Source organism: Xenopus laevis, chromosome 4S, assembly GCF_017654675.1.
Source record: "Xenopus laevis strain J_2021 chromosome 4S, Xenopus_laevis_v10.1, whole genome shotgun sequence".
In the NCBI taxonomy this organism is placed as follows: domain Eukaryota; kingdom Metazoa; phylum Chordata; class Amphibia; order Anura; family Pipidae; genus Xenopus; species Xenopus laevis.
Window position 1 is genome coordinate 88322461 of NC_054378.1, and position 26088 is coordinate 88348548.

The 26088-nt window shown below is 42.0% G+C and overlaps 2 protein-coding genes across 4 annotated transcripts in view; both read left to right on the top strand.

Annotated features, from left to right (window-relative positions):
* Nucleotides 1-13837, top strand: part of XB5731323.S (uncharacterized XB5731323 S homeolog) — an 83494-nt gene extending 69657 nt beyond the window's left edge. For both annotated transcript variants that reach the window (NM_001093501.1, XM_018259635.1), the window contains 1 exon segment: nucleotides 13234-13837. Coding sequence is in view for 1 of the 2 variants with exons in the window: in XM_018259635.1 (XP_018115124.1) it covers nucleotides 13234-13335 (102 nt within the window). In the remaining variant the exon portion in view is untranslated.
* Nucleotides 13838-17609: 3772 nt separating this feature from the next.
* s1pr1.S (sphingosine-1-phosphate receptor 1 S homeolog) lies at nucleotides 17610-24061 on the top strand. Of its 2 annotated transcripts, none has more exons than XM_018261082.2 (2): nucleotides 17610-17881; nucleotides 19981-24061. In XM_018261082.2, exon 2 carries the CDS (start codon nucleotides 20062-20064, stop codon nucleotides 21172-21174), a length of 1113 nt encoding a protein of 370 aa, XP_018116571.1. In that variant the 5' UTR covers nucleotides 17610-17881; nucleotides 19981-20061; the 3' UTR covers nucleotides 21175-24061. The 2 variants fall into 2 exon arrangements, with proteins under 2 accessions (XP_018116571.1, XP_041417481.1); XM_041561547.1 differs by lacking the exon at nucleotides 17610-17881 and adding an exon at nucleotides 17908-18127.
* The last annotated feature ends 2027 nt before the right edge of the window (nucleotides 24062-26088 follow it).

Here is a 26088-nt window from a genome sequence, read left to right on the forward strand (position 1 = left end):
AATATAAAAGGACGCCTGAGGCGCCAAGATGGCGCCCGAAAATAGGATTCTGTTCCCTGAGTATTCCTGGGTTCCCTTGCTGTTTCCTCTGCTTATCTGTCTGATTCCTTGTTGTGACCCCTTGCCTGGACCTGGACTTCGCTGATTCTCTGCCTGCCATTGACCCCCTGCCTGGCCTTGGACTTTGTTTGTATTCTGCCTGTCTTTTGACCTGTGCCTGGACTTTGATTATTCTCTTGCCTTACCCCTGGATACCACGACCCTGATTCCTCGTGAGGGGCTTCCTCCTAGATCCGGACTACTCCCCAGAGGGGGCTCCCGGCTCCCTGACATTATTTTCGGGCCATGGATCCTTCTGAGGAAGCCACACCTCATGTCGGACGAGCGCTCCGCGGACTGGCATCCCGCATGGAGGACTACGAAAACCAGCAGGTTCGCATTGGGCAAGCACTCGATGTCCTGCTAGCTCAAGTGCCTTCTGCGCCCTCCACTGCTCCACCTACTGGAGATCCCCCCATGGCGGCAGCCCCTACGAACACAAGCTACCCGACAGGTGAGCCTCGCATTCCACCTCCCCCTCGTTTCAGTGGGGACCCACAAGCCTGCAGGGGATTTGCCACGCAATGCCAAATTCAATTTGAGTTCCAACCCACACAGTTTCCAAGTGAGCGTTCCAAGGTGGGGTATGTGATGTCTCGATTGGAAGGCAAGCCACTGGAGTGGGCAACGTCTCTTTGGGAGAAGAATTCCCCGCTGACTTTTGATGTTAAAGACTTTCTCCAAGCTTTTCGTATAGTCTTTGATGCTCCAGGTCGGGTTATGAACGCCCCTGCCCGTCTCTTGCAGCTCCGGCAGGGAAGCCGCAGTGTCAATGAGTATGCTATAGATTTCCGAACACTGATGGCGGAGACTTCCTGGTGTGATGACGCTTACAAGGCTGTATACTACCAAGGCCTATCCATCCGCATCAAAGATGATCTCGTCTCCAGAGAGACTCCTGACACCCTGGAAGGGCTGATCGCTCTATCCATTAAGGTGGACACTCGTCTCAGAGAGCACCAGGTGGAGAGAGAGCGCAGCAGACGATTTTCTCCCATGTTGGCCCCTCGCTTTCAAAGGCCGATTCTGCAAACACCCGCTGTTCCTGTGACTCATGTGTCGACGTCTCCCTTGGAGGAACCTATGCAAGTAGGAAAGACTCGCCTCTCCGAGCAGGAAAGACTCCGAAGACGTATGGCAGGTCTCTGTTTATACTGTGGTGGGCATTCCCATTTTGCCAACGCCTGTCCTGCCAAAGCCAAGAGTTTTGTACCCCGAGGTATGTCTCAGGTTTCTCATGTAGGGGGCATCACTCGAGGTCCTCAGGAGAAGTATCAAGAAAATTCACGCAGACTTCTCCTTCCTTTGCAGATTCACCTGGCAAGTAAGTCTATCTTCGAAAGGGCCTTCCTCGACTCCGGAGCGGATGGCAATTTCATGGATGCCTTTTTTGCCGAACGCATGAAGATTCCCCTGCTTCCATTGTCTTCACCCCTGCGAATTACCGCCATAGATGACAAACCCCTGGAGTTTGAATTCGTCACAAAGTTCACGGCGGAACTATCTGTACAAGTTGGGGCGCTGCATCAAGAAAAACTTTCATTCTTCATCATCCCCTGTCCTTCTACTCCAGTAATATTGGGTCTTCCGTGGTTACGTCTGCATAACCCCACCATAGACTGGTCCACTGGGCAGATCTCTCGTTGGAGTTTATTTTGCCTGCAACATTGCCTTCCGCCAAAACCCCTCGAGAAGGTGAATGTCTCCTCTGCGGAATTAAAGACTTTGCCCTCCACTTACAAGGGATTTTCCGATGTGTTTTGTAAAAAGTCTGCAGAGTTCCTTCCCCCACATCGCTCCTACGACTGTCCGGTTGAACTCCTGCCAGGAGCTATGCCCCCCAGAGGGCGCACCTACCCTCTCTCTCCTGCAGAGACTACCGCTATGAAGGAGTACATCCAAGAAAATCTCCAGCGGGGGTTTATCCGCCCTTCTACCTCTCCTGCAGGGGCTGGGTTCTTCTTTGTGGAGAAGAAGGACGGAGGCCTTCGGCCTTGTATAGACTATCGGGGTCTGAATAAGATCACCGTGAAGAACAGGTACCCCCTGCCCCTGATTGCTGAGCTCTTTGACCAGCTGAAAGGGGCAAAGATTTTCTCCAAGTTGGATCTCCGGGGGGCCTACAACCTCATTCGCATCCGGGAGGGTGACGAATGGAAGACGGCATTCAACACTCGGGATGGGCACTATGAATATCTCGTTATGCCCTTCGGCCTATGCAATGCCCCTGCCGTCTTCCAGGAGTTTGTTAATGATGTGTTCCGAGATCTCCTAGGAAGGTTCGTAGTCGTATACTTGGACGACATCCTGATCTTTTCCAAGGACCTTGAAAGTCATCGCTCCCAGGTGAAGGAGGTACTCTCTCGTCTGAGGAAGAACTCTCTCTTCGCCAAGTTGGAGAAGTGTGTCTTCGAGGTATCCAAGATCCCCTTCCTAGGATACATTATCTCTCCAGAGGGATTTGAGATGGACCCCGTGAAAGTGTCGGCCATCCAGGAGTGGCCTCTCCCTTTGAGTACCAAGGCAATCCAGAGATTCATCGGATTTTCTAATTATTATCGACAGTTCATCCGGGGGTTCTCTTCCCGCATTGCACCTATTCTGGCCCTCATCCGGAAAGGGGGTAAACCCGGCCTGTGGCCTCCATCTGCCATAGAAGCTTTTCAGTCCTTGAAAGAGGCCTTCACTTCCGCTCCTGTTCTCCGACATCCCAATCCTGCACTACCCTTCTGCATCGAAGTTGATGCTTCTGAAGTCGGAGCCGGAGCTATCCTGTCTCAGAGACACTCCACTGATGGGAAATTGCACCCCTGTGCGTTTTTCTCCAAGAAGTTCTCATCCGCAGAGCAGAACTATGATGTCGGGAATCGGGAACTCTTGGCAGTCAAGCTTGCCCTTGAAGAATGGCGTCACCTCCTGGAGGGCTCTGAAATTCCTGTCCAGATTTTCACAGATCACAAGAATCTGGAGTTTATACAGTCCCTCAAGAGGCTAAATCCCAGGCAAGCCAGGTGGGCCCTTTTCTTTTCCCGATTTAACTTTGTTTTGACCTATCGCCCAGGTTCCAAGAATCTGAAGGCCGACGCCTTGTCTCGTAGCTTCACTCCGGTGGACCGTGACCCTGAGAGGCAAGAACCAATCATTCCACCAGTCAAGATCATTGCCTCTCTGTATCCCCAATTTGCCGACCAGATTCTGGCTGGGCAGTCCTTGGCTCCTCAAGATACTCCGATTGGCATGGCCTTCGTCCCTCCAGAACTTCGCCTGGCCATCCTACAACAAACCCACTGCTCCAGGCAAGCTGGACATCCTGGTCCGGCCAAGACCCTTGAACTCTTGAGGCGCCTAGTCTGGTGGCCTGATATCCGCAAGGATGTAAAGGACTTTGTGGCTGCTTGTAATGTCTGCGCCACTTCTAAGCCTAGCCATTCCCGCCCCAGCGGGTTGTTACAGCCTTTGCCGGTTCCCTCTCGTCCATGGACGCACCTCTCTATGGACTTTATTGTCGAACTTCCTCCCTCCGGTGGGAATACTGTGATCTGGGTTGTTATTGACCGCTTCAGCAAAATGGCCCATTTCATTCCTTTGAAGAAGTTACCCTCTGCGGTGGAATTATCCCAACTCTTTATTAAGTACATCTTCCGCCTGCATGGTTTCCCGGTGGAGATCGTCTCCGACAGAGGCACCCAGTTTACCGCCAAGTTCTGGCGTTCCCTATGTAAAGATTTGGGAATAACACTTCAATTTTCGTCTGCCTACCACCCGCAGACGAATGGGGCAGCTGAACGTGTGAACCAAGCCTTAGAACAGTTCCTGAGGAACCACGTGTCTCTTTGCCAGGACGATTGGTCTGACCTCCTCCCGTGGGCGGAGTTTGCTCATAATAATGCATGTCATTCCTCCACAGGAAGGTCTCCGTTTATGGTGGTGTATGGACAGCACCCTCAAGCCTTTCCTCAGGACTTCGTGTTGTCGGACGTCCCGGCTGCAGATGATCTGGCAGCCCATATGCTTGCTATTTGGGCTGCAACCAAGTCTAATCTGGAGAAGAGTGCTCTAGTCCACAAGACTTTCGCGGATCGCCGTAGAAGGCCCTCTCCTCCCTACAAGGTGGGTGATAGTGTCTGGCTCTCTTCCAGGAATATTCGCTTGAAGGTGCCATCTCCCAAGTTGGGTCCGAAGTTCCTGGGTCCATTCCCCATCTTGGAGATAATTAACCCCGTAGCCATCAGACTTCAACTCCCACCAGAGATGAGAATCCCCAACGTGTTCCACGTCTCCCTGGTGAAGCCCACCATCTCTAACCGTTTCTCTGATGTCCAATCTCCTCCTCCTGCCGTCTCTGTGGAGGGTCAACAAGAATTCGAGGTGGAGAGAATCCTTGATTCCAGAATCTCCAGAGGGTCCCTTCAGTACCTCATCCATTGGAAGGGCTTTGGCCCCGAAGAATGCTCTTGGGAGGGACACCGTGATGTGCATGCTCCTCGTTTGGTAAGAGACTTCCACTCCAAGTTTCCCCAGAAACCAAGTCCCGGTGGTCCTGAGGCCCCCCGTGAGGGGGGGGTACTGTCAAGACCGCCGGGAGCGCGAGGAGTCGCGTCCGCTCCCGGCGGCGAAGAATCCAAAATGGTGGCGCCCAGGCAACCCACGTGGGTTCCGACGCCGGCGCCGTGACGTCAGCGCGGCGCGACGGTCGCGGGCGCGCTGACGCTGGCGCAAGGGCGCCAAATTCGAATATAAAAGGACGCCTGAGGCGCCAAGATGGCGCCCGAAAATAGGATTCTGTTCCCTGAGTATTCCTGGGTTCCCTTGCTGTTTCCTCTGCTTATCTGTCTGATTCCTTGTTGTGACCCCTTGCCTGGACCTGGACTTCGCTGATTCTCTGCCTGCCATTGACCCCCTGCCTGGCCTTGGACTTTGTTTGTATTCTGCCTGTCTTTTGACCTGTGCCTGGACTTTGATTATTCTCTTGCCTTACCCCTGGATACCACGACCCTGATTCCTCGTGAGGGGCTTCCTCCTAGATCCGGACTACTCCCCAGAGGGGGCTCCCGGCTCCCTGACAGTAAGAAGACAATAACTGTAGGAAAAGACAATATTCACAGATACGTAGGTGTTGATATCGAAGTCTATTTTGCTTATTATACATTATCTGGTCTTATCTCTAGTATGTAAGTAATACTTTTTTATGTGCAAGTTTAATGATGACATTTTATGGGCATTTTTGAATGATTTTTAGTTCTAGCACACATACTTTTGTCATAATTTAGGTTTGGTACTTATAATGATGTCTTATTTACATTTATTGCCATTCATTTTAATAAGGTAGTGAAAGTGGGTCTTGGAAAGTGCTGATTTAGCGGGACAGAACATATTGTGCCACCCTGTCTTCTCTCTTTCCTTTATATGCTATGTGTTCATGAAGCCTAAATATAGCTGGGTGTTAAGAATTTCTGCAACCCTTTCAGTATTAGCCTGTACAAGCTTTAAATCCTTTGCTGTTTCTGTGAAGTGTTCCTTGTGAAAAGGTACAACGAGCTATGCAACATTATCCCACATTAATCCTCCTCTTTGCAAGAGGCAGCAACCCCCTTGGCACTGAAAGGATTAATGAAATGTCAGTAATGGTATCTTATCCCCTCATTAATTAATTTCCAGTCACTGAGCCATGCTCTGGGAAAACCCTCACTTCCCATGCCAAAAGTGCCACACGCAAACTGGAAAATGAAAAGATTCCAGAGTGAGCTCTTCTCCATAGCACACACTCATGTTATCCTGCTTTTTTATCTATGCATAATATATTGTTCACTGAGTAATAACACCGGGAGGCTATTGGCTGGCCAAGGATACTGTTGTTACACCACTAGTATTGGCTATTAAAGAGTTGAATTGCTAACCTGATCCTGCCAATCACATCAACTGATTACAGGTATTGCATCTCTTATCTGGAAACCTGTTATTCAGAAGTTGCAAATTAAGGGAAGTCTATGTCTCATATATAGACTCCATTTTAAGCAAATAATTTACAGAAAGACGCCTTATCTAGCAAGCCCCAGGTCCCGAGCATCCTGGATAATACCCTGCATACCTGCATTAGTTAACAAGTTTTTTTCATTCTAATAAGTTTGTCCTTTTTTGTGCAGGTCTTTGTATAGGATAGTTTGTCGTAAAAGGACACACCATTTAATACATCTGTATAAATACTCTGATGGTAAATATTCTGACTTCCTGACCCATCTTCTGTGCAGTATTAATTGTCATTCTTTTCTTCTGATAGGAGTCATGTAGCTTTTGTATGTAGCCCATCATGCACTTGGACAGAGCAGTGTTTTAAAGGGGTTGTTTACCTTTAAATGACATTTTAATATGATGTAGAGAGTGATATTCCTAAATAATTAGCAATTGGTTTTCATTTTTTTATTATTTGTGTTTTTTTCAGTTATTTGGCTTTTTATTCTGCAGCACTCCAGTTTGCAATTTCAGCAATCTGAAATCCAAATTGCACTAGCAACCATGCACTGATTTAGTAAGAGACTGCAATGGGAATGGGACCAGAATTCATAACCACGAAGACTAATTGAAAAGTTGCTTAGAATTAGCCATTCTATAACATACTAAAAGTCTAACTTGAAGGTAAACCACCCCTTTAATGACTAGAAGGGAGCAGCAGTTATTGCAGAAAGAAATAAGGAATAAATTGTTATAGCATAATATCAGGATTCTCCATAAAGGACCAGCAACCCCAATAAAGATAAATCGCCAAAATATTAGCCAACTTGCACTGAAGTCTGCAGCACTGCTGAGTCTTCTTAGTCCTGTACGATATAACTGTAACACAGCCATCCATGTTAAAGTATCCTTTACTTGCACTATTATGCAGCAGTCATAGACAAGACCAGGAATCTGCGCAGAATAATCCAAGACTAGATTTGCACATGCGCAGATGGCGCCTTATCTAAGCCTTCGAGAAGGAAAAATTTGATGCATGCACTGAAGTTATTGGCGGCCATCTTTGTGACGCTATGTGAGGGAAAATGGCGGCTGAGATAAAGAAAGCAGCAGATGTTTTTCAAATTTAAATAAAGTAAGATCTATACGGTAATACTAATTTAGTGGTTGTGGAATGTTAAGGGGATACAACAGAATGGTAAAAACAGCTTTAGGGGGGTTTCCTTGTCCTTTAACGTACAATGGCTTCATTTGTTTGGTTTTTACACTCAAGTCAGAGCCCCAAAACTCAAATCAGAGCCCCAAAACAGCAGCTCTCAGGGGTTGTTTTTCTTGTTCAGATGGAGTGTAACTTCAGCCCCACAGTTTGATTTATTTTAAAAAGCCCCCAAACATATATTGTGTCGCTGTTGCTGATATTCTAGGAAAGGATTTGGGGGGTTTTAGAAAACGTGATGAGTTCAATCTATTGCTTTTAGGAAAGCCTCACCAGTGATATATTGGTACGAGAATATTGTTATGATGGAAAAATGAACATATGAGAGGTACATTATCTCAACAGAAACTCGTCACAAAAAACAATGTGCCAGGAAAAATGAAAAAATAAACAAAGAGTGGAAGGGAGGGGACACTAGGAGTGACAAGGGCACTGCTTCCTGTCTGCAAACTCAACACATTAACCCATTTTTGGCTGGAGAAGCTGCTCTCTGACACATAAACAGTACAGCTTGTGTAGCCAGCAGAGATGCAGCTAAACTAGTAGTTAAATAGTGTTTTGTTTCCTAGTCCTGTAGGAAATGTGCTTCAGTTGACATTAGTAGGAGTTCCTTGGTTTTCACTGTGCACATTTTGATTCCTCACTGGCACCAAGGAGTTCAGACTGCTAAGAGTTTTCAATATAGTTTTGCTAAACACCTTCCTGAAAGTTGCGTTAAGTGTCGACAATGTTGTTGTGGGAGAATGCGATCTACTAGTACATAACTTCATCAATTTCTCTCTCTACTATATGCTCAATGGCCAAAGGAATAGATAAAACACATAGTATGACCACATTCCTCTTGTTTCATTTATTATGACCAACAGCCTGCAAGATGAACTCCTTTTGCTTTTGTCATGATGCACCATGATCTGGTTGACACATTCACTATCTATAGTCTATCAATCAAATCTATTGATCAATCGAATTTATTTAGCATTAGTTTATCTATCATCTATAATCTATCTATTTATAAATCTAATCTATTTATCTATCATCAGTCTATCAATCGATCTATTTATCTATCTAGCTATCATCTCTTTAATTGATTTTGATGGAAAGCACTCAGGGATTAGCATTAAAGTGCTATTTACATTGTGCAAAGTATCAAGGCATTTTGTCATGCAGAGCAGCAAATCCTATATATAGGAGGCCCCTGTCATGCCGTTTGGCTTGGCCCTCATTTAAACACATAAGTTAGGGCAAGCGAGTGGGCACAAGGCACCTACCTGACCAGTTGTTGCTTTGCACCGGACAGGTATGTGCTGTGGTGCAGAATGTAGCCATTATCCTGTTTTCATGTGTTTTGCTCCTGGAGCAAAAATAACAGGAGTCCTTTTTGTGTGCAATTTATGCAATTATATTATGTTTTTATTAAATGCTCAATATAGCAACCCTGGCGTATACCATTACAGGACTGTTGTCTGTGGTTTTTAATTGTCTGTCTTTACTGAGAATTCTGATCACTTTATTGCTGTGTTGTTCTTATGAGAAAGGCTCATGACCTAAAGTAACTGAGTCTTTTTTTGTGATTTATGTCTCTATATTCAGACAATGTCTTTGTCTGACTTTTCTTTTCAGACACATGCATATATTGTGTTTTTCTGTTCCTTCTGGTCTATATATATCTCACGCACAACCCCAACTATCCCATAGGTTTTGCAGATTTCTCATGCATGCTATCTAAATGTCTCATATATTTCTTTACCTGCAAGTTGTGACTTGCTGTACACTTTTTTCCCTCCCTGTTCCTCTGTCTTTTTTTACCATGAAAATTCGGCACCTATACGAAGATCTTGGCTAATTTTGCTGGCCCTGTACACCATACAGAAAGAACCGAGAATAACAACAATACAAAGTTACTTGCTATTCAGAACGCCTTGCCTTTATCAGTGGCCACAGTGGAACCCAACAGCGTGTCCTTTGGCTTTGAGGAAGTTCATTCAAGTAATAGCTGTAACAAGTGAAAGCATTTATGCATCACTGGTAAATGCAAAATACAGCACTGTACCTAAATATAAAAACTCACGAATCCATGGTTGTATAGTAGCACAAATTCAAAACCTAAAACTGTTTTACATGGCACTACTCATTTTAACCATATTGATTAGTCAATAAAAATACTCGCCACGCCACTGATACTGAAAAAAGACTGATTTTGGGTTCCAGAATAAGTTTCAGACTCTAGACCCAAGAATTGGTTTAGAATCAGTTATAAGCCTTGTTTTCATTACAGTGTTCTACTGCAGATACAAATTTCACATTATAAATGGAGACCCAGCCTTCATAATATTGGGACCCATGTTTTGGGGTTATTTAATAAAAGGGTGAACTTTGCTGCAGGTCTTGTGACGTATAACGACCAGTCAGCAGGTAGTATTTACTGGTCACCTGTTTTATTGGTTGCTATGGTTTACTACATCCAGCAAGCGATTTCCAGTGTTTTAAAATCCTCATAACCTTCCAAATAGTGTTGTGTGGGTCGGAAATTTTCAAACCCGCACCCACCCCTTCCCAATCCGAGAAGAAAAGAAATTTCTTCCCAAACCGGACACAAGTCCATCCCGCCCCTTTGCTGACATCAGAGATGACATCACAAGGAGCAAACACCAACAGTTTTACCACCACCGACCAATAACAATGGAGCCCAGCCACAGAACACAAATAAATAAAGTCATATGTGCTTTGACTAGGAAGTTTAACCCGCACCCAATGTGCAGGCCAAATTTTCGGATTGGTCCTGCAGGTTTCCGTCCTGCCCATACATCTCTATTTCTAACTGGATGTTTTTAACTATACACACTACATATGCTTTAAATTTAAGTTTTGCTCTTCATGTGGATGTTCAGATCTCTGATGGAATCACCAGTAAAACAATGAATTCATTACAATAAACAAACTAGATCTGTACATTAGCTGACTCAGCGTGAGTCACATAATTATAACTGCTGTTTTACCATTCGCTGTTAATTATATTATGTCATGAATGCTCTTTTTTGCACATTATATGCCATTTCCATAAAATCCTTTGGATTGTTATGTATTGCTGTGTGCTACATTACACCAGTGCAGTAACTCACATTGAACAATCAGACATTCATTTTATAAATTGTGTTAGCCTGTTCAAAGCTAATTGCTGGTTTTATTTATACTAGCAGCTGCACTTGTGCAATTTGGCAACAATGGATCCTATAGTCCCAAGATCATTTTGAAATCAGAATTACTTATGCAAAAGTTGGTCTATTTATATATGTCCTGATCTCGCCGATTTGTGTACACATCAGGCTTTCTGCTTTCTATTCAGCACTTGGCCTTTGCTAAAGTACACGCGCAGGTGTTCTTCAGACAATTAAATGAGAGGAAATGCAAACAATTTCTTACCTTCCTGTTTAATCTTCATCAACAATACATAAATCCAACATAATCTCTCGTGTGCAGCATCTGATGTCTAGTTCTGTTACACAGATGTAACACTCAAAACTCATTGTATCCTCCAGTTCCATGTTATATTATATAAAGAATGTAGTATGTGGTATCCAAGGGTCTCAAGGCAAAAGCAGCCTATTGGGTTTGTTTAATGTTTAAATGATTTTCTAGTAGACTTGAGGTATGAAGAACCAAATTATGGAAAGATCCCTTATCCAGAAAGACTCTGGTCTTGAGAATTCTGTATAATAGGTCCAATACACATCCATACATCCATTTACACACACACACACACACACACACACACACACACACACACACACACACACACACACACACACACACACACACACACACACACACACACACACACACACACACACACACATATATATGTTGAGCACTTCTTAAAGGTTATGCAGTCTGAATTAAAGGTTTCTTACAAGAAAAAAAAAGTAGCCTGTATAGAATTGTTTTCCGGGAAAGCCCACAAGAGGCCCTGGTGTGAAATAGATTCACATTTTTTAATCTTTATTTAGACATTTTCTTTACCTATACAGAAAGCTCCGAATTATGGCAATGCTCGATTTTATGCAAATAATGACATTTTTCGCTGTAGTAATAATGTTTTGTACTTGATCCAAATGAAGATATAATTCATCCTTATTGCATGCAAAACCAGCCTGCTGTGCTTATTTAATGTTTAAAGTATTTCTGGTAGACTTTAGGTATGAAGACTTAGGCTATTATGTTTTAAATAGACAATTTTTTGTTTTTTCATAATAAATGTTGCTACTGCATTCATTACCACTAGGTATTTGGTTATAGCAACCCACTGGACTGGGGTTTAATGTGTTGAGACCAAAGTGTAACTATTTGGAAATCTCTTTTTGTAAACGACTATATTTACTATACTTTGTTAGCACATACACATGCCACTACTTCAAGAAAACCTGTATGAAGTACAGAATGATCCATTATCCAGAATGCCCTAAGTCCTATGTCTAAACCACTTTATAGCTAAACTATCTGAACTGTTTATTCCAGCAGACCTGCAGATTGTCCTACTATATTCAGTGTACTTGCCCTGAGTTCATGTAATAATAAAGGTGCTTGAGCCCATTGTCTTTTGTAAAACAGAGGCTCTATTGGAGGACCAGATTTTTTGGTAAATTCATCACACCTTTTTTTTACTGGTCTCTTGGATAGCACTAGCTTATTTGAAGTTGTAAATAGAATTTAAAGCTCCTCGTTCTGGCAAAAATAGGGCTTTATTCATGTGGCCTTATTAGGTAAGGTGATCACATTCACATTCTTTGTCATGAGGCAGGAAATCTGCAGAGGGAATCCATACTTGAATACACTGTAGCACACAATAGCTAAATGTGAAGTGCAGGAAACCCTACATATATGATCCCTAAATTGTGGCTAACATTGCAGCATAGTAAGCCAGTTCAAGAAGATGAATTGCCTGTTCTTGTATTGTATGCACAGCCTTACAACTCCTCCACTGGCACTGGGCTATTCTTCACAATATTGATGATCCTCTGTGCCTTTTCTTGCAGCATAAATAGATTTCTGTTCTTCTGAAAAGAGAAATCGCAACGGTTATTTCAAGGAGAGAACCCCTTTCGGGCAATGACATTAGAAAAGAACACTGCTAACTGTTGGTGCACTGACTGCAGACAGTCAGTCTAGGAAAAGAAAAAAGGTTTATGGACCATACAAAAACAATTTAAATGTACCAGGGCAGTAAAGAGGACAAGCTGAAATTACTTCTGGTTGGATTGAGGCAATGGCACCAATCGCAGAACTGGAGATGTGGATAAGGCAGTCTACTCGGTAGCAAATAGTAAACAGAATATCTGCATTGGTGCCTGTTGCTGTTACTGGTATGGAATCCATAATCTGGAAACCTGTTATCCAGAAAGTACCACATTATGGGAGGGCCATCTCTCATAGACTCCATTTTAATCAAATAATTTACATTTTTATTGGTGGGTTTAGTTACTGTATTGTTTAAAATAATTTTTTAGCCGATTTAAAGATCCAATTTACAGAAAGACCTCTTGGGTGCTAGGGATGATTGTCCTCTTAAGTGTCATTGCTATTAAAAGAAATGTACTACTACAGGTATGGGATCCGTTATCCGGAAAACTGTTATCCTGACAACTCTGAATTATGGGAAGGCCACCTCCCGCAGACTTCACGTTAATCAAATAATTATTCTGTGATAATAAAACAGTACCTTGTACCTTCCCAACTAAAATAATCCCAATTTATTAATCCTTATTGGAGGCAAAACCATCCTATTGGGTTTAACTAATATTAGAATGATTTTTGTAGACTTGGGTATCCAAATCACGAAAAAGACCCCTTATCTGGAAAACCCCAGCTCCTGAGCATTCTGGATAACAGGTCCCACACCTGTACTATAGGAAATGTTGGCATTGATCTCTTTTGACAGTATCAAATCTAACAATTGTGTTGTTCTGTACGTGCAGGTTTTTAACTTCCATTTGGAACAGGAGGACATGGATTGTATATCTTCCCTGAACAGTAATCGAAAACTCATCCATTTGACCTACCCACTGTGGAGAGGCTGAATCTAAACAAGCTTAGGACTAAGTCCTGCAGTCACTGCACATTTCTACTGTCTGATGGGTCAGCAAAGTACTGGGAAAGAATGCATTACGGTCCCACCTAGATACAAAAGGGAGGACAGAATACCAGCAAACTTGCTTATTTCTCCAAATAAAGCTGAGCATGGAGTGTTGCTAACATAACAATTCTTATTCTTGTCATCAGTGACCTTTTATTAGTGATTAGCCTAAACTGAATTGCTAGATACTTGAACTGCAAATGTGCCAATTACAACTACTTCCTTAAATTAACTGGAATGACTGAAAAAAAAATCACAAGTATTTTAATGAAAACAAGATTATATTTGAAAGTTGGTGTTTTTGAAGAGTCTATGCTTATTGATATTATACAATATTCCATGTTCCTTTTTATCATGTGTATCACAAATATTTTACTCGTATTGTTACAGGTGACACTGAAATAACAATGTAACGAGAAATAAATGACATTTTGTTCTTCACTGACCATCTTTTGTATGTATGTATAACTTTTTTTGTAAAACGCTGTTAGTAAAGTTGCTGTACCGTGTTAGCCGGTAAAAATGTTATAGGGAAACCCTTTTGAAATAATAAATAACAAAATTGTTATAAAGGTGATACCTTTATTGGCTAACTAATATAATCATAGAAAGCTTTCAGAACATTTTAGTTTCTTTTTAGTTCCATTTTAGTTCCTTTTTCCAGCTTGAAAAAGGAATTAAAATTTTCTGAAAGCTTTCTATGATTATATTAGTTAGCCAATAAAGGTATCACCTTTATACAAATTTTGTTATTTATTATCCCTGACTCTCTGTGCTCTATTCGCCTTTATGCGCTTATGCGCTTAAACTTGCTCTCGTGTGCAAATGCGAGACTGAAGAAGTGCTGAGTATATAGGCAAAGAACGCGTTTGTTTCCACCCACTGCTGTACTTTTGATATTAATAAAGCCAATTAGATATTGGCATGACTCCTCTGTGTTGATCAGCACTCAGAAGCAAGCGATACAATGTTTTGACTGAAAATCCAACTCAAAAATTTTAATTTACAATTTCGAACCTTAATAAATCTGCCACTTAATGTTTAAATGATTTTTTAGTAGTCTTAAGATATGGAGATCCATATTTCTGAAAGACACCTTCTCTGAAAAACCTCAGCTCCTGAGCATTCTGGATACAAGGTCCCATACCTTTTGTAGGAACCTAAAATGAAATGAACTGTTGTTGCCTGTTCAGTTGCCTATTGAGTTGCCATTCTTATGCCCACTCTTTTATGGATTTGAAGGATCTACTATATAACAGAGAAGTAATAGTTTTTAGTGAAGTGTATCCCTGGTGAAGAGGAATTTGGAAACGTTTATTACGCCTTTATGACTAACAGATGTGATTATACAGCATTATGGGTAAGAGAAATCACTTTTCGGAAATATTTTCACAGTAGTTGTACATAGAATGGTAGGTTTTGCAGAGCTTGTCCCTGTAACCACTAGTACATACTTTACCTTCTCCCGCAAGCTTGGTAATTAGAACTTCCTTATAAAATAAAGTTGCAGAGCCTTTAAACACAGAGGCACTTAAACCTTCCTGGCACTTGAACCATCTTGGCATCTGTCCCTGCAGCATTTTATTAGGTCTAAATAGAAATATTTGATGTTACCAGAATCCAGTGCATTAGTGATGACTTATATGAATTAGTAAGAAGTTTGGATGCTACCTTAGACATACTAGTCTGTAACAGGCAGATATGGAAACAGGAAAGGCAAATGTGTGTTAAACAGATGTGTAGGGCAGCGGCAATGCTTCAATAGATCATTGTAACTGTGCAGAGGCCAGCTTACTAGCCTATCATTGGATTCAATGTCTTACTCTAGGAAGAGCAATATTAGGGTAATAACACACGCAAGTTTTTGTCACCCAAGTTGCTTTGTGGAAGAGAGACAAGGCACTTGATGTCAATTCAATGTGAATGGGAACCACCTGCAAGTCACTGGTGCTGTTAAGAGACAAGTTATTTAACCTTAAAAAGGAATATCTCTAAAAATGGCCTATTTTATATACTGCTCTTATATGTATGTATGTATATATATATATATATATATATATTCTATACCAATCTGAGCAGTAAACTGGGCATTTGGGTATACAGTTAAGCTGGCCATAGACGCAAAGATCCGATCGTACGAATCAACGTACAATCGGACTTTCCCATCTCCCGACCCTCCACTAACCATAAAGATCAAAGTCTTACCATTCCGATCAAATAAAGTAGTAAAAGAACAGATCAGCCAATGTTGTACGATAGTTAAGTCTGACAAAGCTAGTGACAGTTTCCAACTGAATCGTCCGATTGGCAATACACGCAGAGATATTATCGGCAGCCGAAAAATTTTCTAAACTGTCCGATCGGCGAAACGACCGATCTCCGCTGGACGAAAAATGACGGGACTCTCCACACACGGTTCCAAAAATCGTACGAATCCATGATTCGTACGGTTGGATCGTTGCATCTATGGCCAGCTTTAGGCCTATAAATATTTGGACAGAGAAGTTTTTCTACTTTTGGTTCAGTACAAAAAGATTTCATAAAAATGTGAGGCACTAAAGCCTTTTTTTTAACACAATCACTTCACTTCAGGGCTCAAAAGTAATTGGACAATTGACTCAAAGGCTATTTCATGGGCAGGTGTGGGCTTTTCCTCCGTTATATCATTATCAATGAATTGTGTTAAAAAAAGGCTTTAGTGCCTCACATTTTTATGAAATCTTTTTGTTCAACCCACTCAATTAAAGCTGAAAGTCTGCAGTTCAACTGCATCTGAGTTGTTTCACTTAAAATTCATTGTGGTAATAATGTACAGAACCAAAATTAGAAAAAAGTTGTCTCTGTCCAAAGATTTATGGGCCCAACTGTGTGTGTGTGTATGCAGGGCCGGCCTTAGGCCTATTGGACCAATTGGGCCCAATAGGGCCCCGCACCTCTGGGGGGCCCCGCACCACAGGGCAGCACAGATAATATTTCCCTCAGCACATGATGCTGCCTGGCCTGCCCCCAACTTTGAGAGTCCAGCCCATCCCCAAATCCATAGGTCTAGCCTGCCCCCAACTCTCATAGGCCCAGCTTTCTTCCAACCTTGATAGGTCTTGCCTGCCCCCAATCCAACCAAGCCTGCTCCCAAGCTGAATCGGCCCAGCCCCAAACTAATTGGCCCAGTCCACTCTCCTATTTCCTCCCTCTCTCTCTTACCCTGTGTGCCCTTATGTGCCCCTATTTCATCCCTCTCACTCTCTTACCTTGTCTGCCCCTTTCCTTTCTATTTTGTGCCTTGTATGCCCTTATTTTCCTAAATACTTGGTGTGTCAGTAGCCAGCAACACTTTGTCTAGGGGCCCCGCCAACATGGTCCCAATTGGGCCCCACATTTGATAGGACCAGCCCTGTGTGTATGTATGTATGTGTATATATATATATATATATATATATATATATATATATATATATATATATATATATACCCAAATGCCCAGTCAGCTTGGTATAAAATGATGTCTAAACAGTGGATACAGCAATGTATGGCGGCGGCAGCGCCCCACTAGTACCAGGGGCAGCAAAAATGCTGCTCCTGGTACTTTAAGAGCGAATTTCTGGTGGAGGGGGGGCAGCAACTGCTGCTGCCTCAGGTGGCGGAGGGGCCAGGATCACCTCTGTGTTTTCCTATACCATATCTGTAAGCTTGTGAGCTAAGGGGAGTATGAGGCTGTTCAGGCTTGTTTCTTGTGTGAGTATTTTATTGCACAGCTGGGATGCAGCTTTGAGTGTTATCAATATGACATATTGCAGTATCTCTAAGGCTATTCATATTCTTTGCACTGGTGGTTTTGATACTTGTAGCAGAAGCCATTAGAAGGCAGAAAAAAAACTAAAGTGGTTTAAAGATGACTTTTCACCGCAGGTTGGCCCTGATTATAGTGCTGCTGCCCCCTAAACTAGCCCATTGGAGTCTGGGGGTTACAGAGAGAGTAGAGACTAGTCACTACATCACGTGAGTCCATAGAGAGCTAACGCTATACACTGGGTGGTGCAGCACTTCCTCCATTCCTGCCATAGAAAGAGGTAGAGATCCTCCTCGCACTTGTCATTACGTGACAGTGAGAAACACGGGGATCCCCTCAGTGTGAGTGAGTTCCAGGGAGGGAGGGGCGCAGGATCCCCCCAGTATCATTGAGAGGAGCGTGAGATGAGCCGGGAGCGGGGTTGGGAGGAGGAGGGGGAGTGCGCAGTGATTTCTAGGTTGTGCCTAAAAGCAACTTCTCCGCTCTGTCCCAGCCCATCAGCAGCAATCGCTCCTCTTATTGTCACACAGCGAGTGCCATGAACAAGTGCTGGGAGCGACCCGATCACTGGCGCAAACATGGTGCAAACAGTCTGGCATGAACCGGCTCATCTGCGTGGGAAAGCGGAGTCTTTATGGGTGACTGGCAGATACTGATAGTACTTTACCTGACCACTGCGATTCTTCATCTTCTGCTTCTAAAGGTAACGCACAGCTGCATCTGGCACCTGGGACACCCCCGGGCAGCTACACTGGATGCGACTCAGCAGCAGCAACAGAGTCGCCTTATTCCTTTTATTCTACTGGGCTGCTCGACACTAGAAACATCGCAGGACACATTTAGCTGTTTCAGACTACACTGCTTGCTGCTATTCTTCTGCTCGCTTGTATCAGTCTTTTCAGCTTTCTGTTCCCACTACTAAGTCATAAAAGCTCCTCTAACTGCTGGGGTAAGTGTCTTGTATTGAGGCACACAGACTGGATGGATGGATAGATAGATAGATAGATAGATGATAGATAGATAGATAGATAGATAGATAGATAGATAGATAGATAGATAGATAGATGATAGATTAGATAGATGATAGATTAGATAGATAGATGACAAACAGATATATACATGATAGATAGATAATAGACAGATAGATGAAAGATTAGATAGATAGATAGATAGATAGATAGATAGATAGATAAATCCTTATTATCCTTTGATCCATTCATCCTTAAATCCTTTGATCCATACATTTATACATGTGGCCCAGAATTCAAGGAATCCCTCCAGTACAATTGTGTCTGCATTGCTTTACAGCAGGGGTGCCAAAAAGGTAGATCTGGCTCTACTACCAGTAGACCTTTAGCTGGTGATCAGTAGATCTCAACAGCTTGTCTAAATCACCCTCCTGTTTCATGCTTTTTATTCAGATATCATTTACGTTGAGTTTACATAAGAAATAGCTAATAAATATAACAATCTACATTTTCTCATACATCAATATTTAAGTAATATTTTCCATTTAATGCTAACAATGCTTTTATGGGGCAACATCACTAAAAATAGACCTCGCTTTAGTAAAGTATGAGCCTACAGGGAAAGAGTGCAGGGTGTAAGTGCATCTGATGTAGACCAGTGATCCCCAACCAGTAGCTTGTGAGCAACATCACCGACCCCTTGAATGTTGCTCCCAGTGACCTCAAAGCAGATGATTATTTTTGAATTCCTTGCATAAAAACCAGATGTACTGCCAAATAGAGCCTTCTGTATTCTGCCAGTCCACTAAATAGCAAATCACAACCCTTATATGCCATCCCCAGGAACTTTTTGCATGCCTATGTTGCTCCCAAACTCTTTTTATTTTTCAATGTGGCTCACAGGTAAAAAAAAAAAAAGGTTGCAATTAGCAACATTGTAAAAAAAGCTTTGTATCACTGAGAGAGCAGTAAAGCACTGGGTGCCAGGGCTGTGATACAGGGCTGGGCTATTCACTAGAGCAGTGATCCCCAACCAGTAGCTCATGAGCAACATGTTGCTCTCCAACCCCTTGGATGTTGCTCCCAGTGGCCTCAAAGCAGCTGCTTATTTTCGAATTCCAGGCTTGGAGGCAAGTTTTGGTTGCATAAAAACCAGGTGCACTACCAAACAGAGCCTCAATGTAGGTTGACAATCCACATAGGGGCTACCAAAAGGCCAATCACAGAATATATTTGGCAGCCCAAGAACATTTTTCATGCTTGTGTTGCTCCCCAACTCCTTTTATAACTGAATGTTGCTCACGGGTTCAAAAGGTTGGGGATCCCTGCACTAGAGAATAGGGCTGCAGAAATATTGGTCACACAAAATAGCCTGAGAAAGGAAGCTGGGACATTATTGAGTTTTAATTTCTTCCTGTGCTGCAACTGTACCAGTCTTTCATCCTTTCTTCCAGTTAGAGTTTCTTTTTTCTGACTGTTGCTACAGTGCTGCATTCCTTGCAACAGAGCTCCCTTGCCCCATACACAGGCAGCTTCCTGGCCAGCCCAGGACATTAGAGTAGAGCCCATACTAACAGGGTTGTACTACAGTAGCTTCTCGGGTGCTGCAAGTCCTATAGTCCTTTGCTAAAATTAAATTATTATTTAAGTGAGTGATGAACCTCTTTGGAATATCGGGGCACACACTGCTTTGATTCAGTTCCTGCGCACCCTAAAAACAAAATTTGCTATTATTTAGCTGCATATTGCCGTAACTGAATATTCTGAAGGACCCGCTGGAGAAAGATCTTAAAATGGTTTTAAACTCATAACTAATCATATTTTCTCCTTTTAGGACCAATTTATAGTGGTTTCCTTAAGACGTTACAACTCCAAGGCTGCCATCTAGTGCTCATCTGGGAGAACAACAGCAGCTATGACTCCCACCAGCGCTAGCCAGTACTACAATCAAGAAATCATCATTAATCATTACAACTACACTGGAAAATATAAAGACAACCCAAGTACCGATATGAAGCTAACATCTATTATCTTCATTATAATTTGCTGCTTCATTGTGTTGGAGAACATCCTTGTGCTTCTTACCATCTGGAGAACTAAGAAATTTCACCGACCCATGTACTATTTTATAGGCAACTTGGCTCTCTCGGATTTGTTGGCGGGAGCCGCCTACACTGCCAACATCTTGCTGTCTGGACCTCACACTTATAAACTGACGCCAGCGGAATGGCTGATAAGGGAAGGGAGTATGTTTGTTGCTCTTTCTGCGTCGGTCTTTAGCCTTGTGGCCATTGCCATTGAACGCTACATCACTATGCTCAAAATGAAGTTGCACAATGGAAGCAAAAGCTCCAGGTCATTTCTCTTGATTAGTGGATGTTGGTTTCTGTCTCTTATTCTTGGAGGTCTCCCCATCATGGGCTGGAACTGTATTCTACAGATGTCTGCCTGTTCAACAGTTCTGCCTTTATACCACAAACATTATATTCTATTCTGCACCACTATATTCTGCGCCCTGTTGATAGCGATTGTTATCCTTTATGCACGGATTTATTTCTTGGTAAGGACTCGCAGCAGGAGCTTAACCTTTAAAAGAAACCTTGAAAGGCCCTGCAGAAGCTCGGAGAAGTCCATGGCATTGCTCAAAACAGTCATTATTGTGCTTAGCGCCTTCATCCTGTGCTGGTCCCCTCTATTCATCTTCCTGCTGTTAGATGTTGGCTGTAAAGTGAAGACTTGCCCTGTCCTGTTTAAAGCGGAATATTTCTTATCACTTGCTGTTCTTAACTCAGCCACCAATCCCATCATTTACACTCTAACAAACCGGGAAATGAGAAGAGCCTTCCTTAAAATGGCTTGTTGCACTCATTGCTCCATCTTTGGTTCCAGCTCAAAAGTCAAGAGGCCGATCATCACAGGAATGGAGTTCAGCAGGAGTAAATCAGACAATTCCTCTCACCCGCAGAAAGATGATGGTGAATATCCCGTGACACTTATGTCCTCTGGGAATGTGACATCGTCATCGTAGAAAATGGGAGATGCTTGAGATGGGATACTTTGTGTTGCAGTTGTGCAAAAGCACTAGAAACACACATCTCCTTATCGTCCAGATGATGCCAAGGATAACCCCCAACAGCATAACATTAGTTCTGAGTGGAGATGCAAAGCACTTGGACTGAATATAAGGAAAACTGAAGTGCACAGGCCTTCGTACTAGACACCCCCCAAACTGATCCATCTGAAACAGATAATGTGCATTTTGGGGGAAGCAGGCAAAGGAGGATATACTTAGTACTGTTTTATATTTAGACTGACAGAAGAGAGGAGTTGAAAGCAGATCCTTTAAATTGATATCATGAGATGTGTTTAATGGTATGGTTAACATCACTTACCAGGCAATTAGAACTCACTATAAATCTATTGAATTTCTCTGTTGCAGATGTTATTTACATAGCACTGTTTGTATTTAGGGTTAATAAAGGGTGTGCTTATAAAGGGTGGCTAACGATTTGTGAATGAGTGTATGAGCCAACACGCCAGCAAAGTATCAGAAACACAAAGCTAAGGTCTGGGCCATGCTGTGATTTGTACCTTTGCTCCCCAAGCTGTAGCTTAATTATAACCCCCAGTATTCCTTTAGCAAACAAGGTTTAGAAAGTCTGTTTGAATTATGTATTTGAAGTAAAACGAAATCTTCTTTGCTCAAAAATATTTTACTAATGATGGGCGAATAAATTCGTGAAAACGTCCGAATTTCACGAATTTTTTCGTGAACTTTCTGCTATCACGATTTATCGTGAATTTTTTGCCGTTTTTCATGAATTTTGCAGGAAATTAGCGAATTTTGCAGGAAATTCGCAAATTTTGCAGGAAATTCGCAAATTTTTCGGCGAAGTGAAATGGGAGAGATTCGCCCATCATTTTATACATCTGTTTTGAAACCTTCATTCAGGTTTTTGGATTTTCCCACAGACAAGATGGAAGATTATATATATATATATATATATATATATATATATATATATATATATATATATATATATATATATATATATATAATTCCAAAATTAAACTGCACCCGCGGGTCTTCTTCATGTTTTTTATTCAACGCTTTAGCCCTTATACTCGGGCCATCTTCAGGAAGTGCAAGTGTAAGAGTTGAAACATTGAATACATCATTTTTTAAAAATGGAAGAAGACCTGTGAGTGCAGTTTAATTTTGTAATTTCATATGGTATGGGCTATAAGCGGCACCCATACAGTTGCCTAAATTTTCACTAGATGGGATTGTGTGTATATACATACATATATAATATCATGGTGCAAGGTGTTCTGCTTCTTTCAAGTGTAGGTGTAATACTGCTCAGGGCCAGATTGGCCTTCTAAAAACCAGAGGATGACATAGAGGACCTCAGCTGAAGCAGTCCCACCTATCTTTCTTATTCCAGCCATAGGCACATACAGCACCCATAATATTTGGCAATGTCTACCTGATGCATGAGACCCGAGACGTCAGCTTTTCTGATGGCTCCATAGGAGATAGTTGTGGTTCCAGACAGTCTGGCTAAAATTGGATCGGACTTGCAGCCATACATGAGACCAAAATCAATTTCTGAGCTTTGCAGCTTCTTTAACTAGTGAACCATTAAAGGTGAAATTGATGCAGTAATTTAATTCCTGGATCAATGTATGGAAAATGTATTTCTGAAGTTATACTCACTGCCCAATAGCCAGCACATACTGTTAGTAACTCTTTTTGCATGCACTTGGCACTTATTTATGTACTGGTTATGCAGTCCTGGATTTTCAATGGTTATAATCCCAGTTTCACTTACCTAAAACACCAGTTGATACAATGTTACAATTGATACGCTGATACAGTATTATAGATTGGGGATACACTGATACAGTGTTAGAGATTGGAGATACACTGATACAGTGTTAGAGATCGGGGATACACTGATACAATGTTATAGATTGGGGATACACTGATACAGTGTTAGAGATAGGGGATACACTGATACAATGTTATAGATTGGGGATACACTGATACAGTGTTAGAGGTTGGAGATACACTGATACAGTGTTAGAGATTGGGGGATACACAGATGCAATGTTAGAGACTGGGGAGGGGATTCATTGATAGATCTTGCTGTCTCCTGTACTGTGCCGCTTTATGTTACGAGCCCTTTAAAAGAATATTTTCTTTATTAATTCATGTATGTATAGGGTTTACTTTATTTGAAATAGCTACATAGCTCCCTTTTACACAGTACATAAAGGTTAGGGAAACTGTGGCATTCCACAGCTGCACAGCTGCACAGCTGCAGAGCTACAATTCCCTTTGTTTTCTAAACTGTAAAATGCAAGTTGGGGACTGTAGTTCTGCAACAGCTGGAAAATTCACAATGAACTGTTCCTTTGCTTTATCATATTCTGCAGCCTGGCACAGATATCTATATACCACTCGTGGCACTATCGCTTGGCACGTATTAATATTTACCAACTAATTCCCTTTATCCATTGACCAATTGCAGAGATGTATAGCTTCCGGCGTGACTCTGTGCTCTGCATTAGTCATGGGAGTGTATATTGAAATGACTGCAACATGAAGCTGTGTGTGTGTGTGAATGTAATGGGTAGTATTACTTACAAGCAGAGAAATTCTCTGACGTTACAAATCTGTGTTGTTCTAAACGCAAAACCGTCTGTGTGTATCATATGGGCTGTGTACAAAAACACACACACTTGTTTGATGCCTTTTATAGAACTCATATCAGTGGAATTAAACAGTTGTATGTTTCGTTTTGTTTTTTTTGTCATTAGTAGTATTTAAATGCCTCTGACTTTTCTTTGTTGAATTTGTACAGAGCAGTATTTTAAACTTTTAATAAAACTGATTTTTTTTGTATAAATCTCTGTGTGTGTATGTTCCACAGTCTGGTAGGGAGATCTCCCCCAGGAGACTTGTCTTCTGTTTATGGAGAAATGCTCCACACAACTGCAGCTTCCTCTCCGGGTTGGAAACGAGGGAATCAGGATATTGTAAGGATCCAGGAAATTCCATCTGTGCAAGAAGTAGTAGACGGGAAATTACACTGAATTTACTACTTCACCCTCCATATCTGGTAGATGGAAGTCATATCCCACTTCTGTTGTGTTTAGTTGTCCCAAGTTGGGGTTGTTTTATACTGGGCACCTGTAGATATTTAGCAGATATTTGGATATTGGTTTAGAATGACACTGCATAACAGTCTGCAGCATGGAGCTAGGAATGTATATGAATAAAACTTCATATGTGACTGTATTTAAAAATGTAGGTGGATAAGTCACATACAAGCTATCTCAGTTCACACTACTGGTCCAACAGTGGATGGTCACATTCAGGTCTGGACTAAGAATTAAAATAGGCCCTGGCATTTCAGGTACACAGAGGCCCAATCAGCCCCCACCAGCCCACTAAATACTGACTTTCTATGGCACCTTAAAGCAGCCCCTCTGGCATTTACCAGAACCCACAGATTGCTAGTCCGTGCCTGGTCATGTTTTTCCTTTAAAGGGAAAGGAAAGGTAAATTAACTGGAGTGATAATAAATTGCTGGTACCCCCTTCTTCAAAAAAAGTGCACCATCCGGAGTGCTGAGCCAACATGTTCTTCTGGTCTTACAGCCCCCCCCCCAGTTGGAATTGAGTGAGCCCATGAGCAGAATTTCTTCAGCAGTTCTTGTACTGTGCAAGGAATTGTAAAAGAAGGAGATGATGAGACAAGAGGAACAACAGAACAAGAGAAAAGAGGGCAAAGCAAGTAATGACAAGAAACAAGAATGAGAACAAAAGTCAGTATTTAACATTTTCTTGTGCAACCCAATCTGCCATGAGCAGCACAGCTCCCTATTTAAGGGTGTGAAAAGGAACACAATTTGGCATAAAGTGTAAAAACCCCTAAAATAAAAGAGTTGAATCTTTTTTGATGAGTTCATCCCCAGTATCCATAAACATTGGGGTCTAATGCAATGAGCTAAGCCTGAATTCATAAAGCAAATGCCAAAGACAAAAGATTCCGATGACTTATCATTGATAGAGGAGGTCAGCATACAGACAGTAACCTTGGAACAGATCCATGCAGAACTCTTTACTGGAATCAGCTTTGTCAGAGAATAGGAATGAAGATGACCCTTTTGCTCAGTTTGGACAGTTACACTACTACAGCGGGATCATTTGGCACCAGCCTACAGAATGAGCTGTTTAATTTGGTGATCTTTGTATTATTTGAAATCACATGACCAAGAAGAGTTACCAAAGCCTCACCGATAAACATTTAAAGATGTCAGATTAGAAATATGTTGCCTTTTTGCTGTATTGCATGTTTTAAAGCTAAACATTTCTAAATAATAGAGCTCTTCCTATATTAAAACTTCCTATAGTTATATTAATAAAGGCATTTTGGATTCTAGGTTTTGTAGCATTCCATCACAATGATATTTTTGCCATCCCACACCATTTTTGCTTATTTGCACCCATGAAGTTATTGCATATCACCACCTCCCCCATATTCAAGGGTTATCTTAGACTTTGGTTTATGATATAAACTTAGAACCCCTCTCATTCTCAAGCAGACCTCTAGGTTAATAGAACTATGTGATAAAAGTGACTACTATTCTGTAGTTGTTTGGCCTTCTTAAAAGAGAAAGATCGATCAGAGAAAGAAAAATTAGGCAAGACCATAGTATGTGAGGAGAGGGCACCTAATGGGCTTGTTACCATAGAAAATCTTGTGCTTAGAAGACCAGTTCTACATGAATTTGCTTTAAAGGTTTACATTTCTTTAAGTAATTTAAAAAGAGACTTTCAAAATCATGATGCCTTCCACATCTTGCAACATTCTTAACCCCCTAAATCAGGGGTCCAGGGGCATAACTATCAATTATAGCAACTGCAGGAG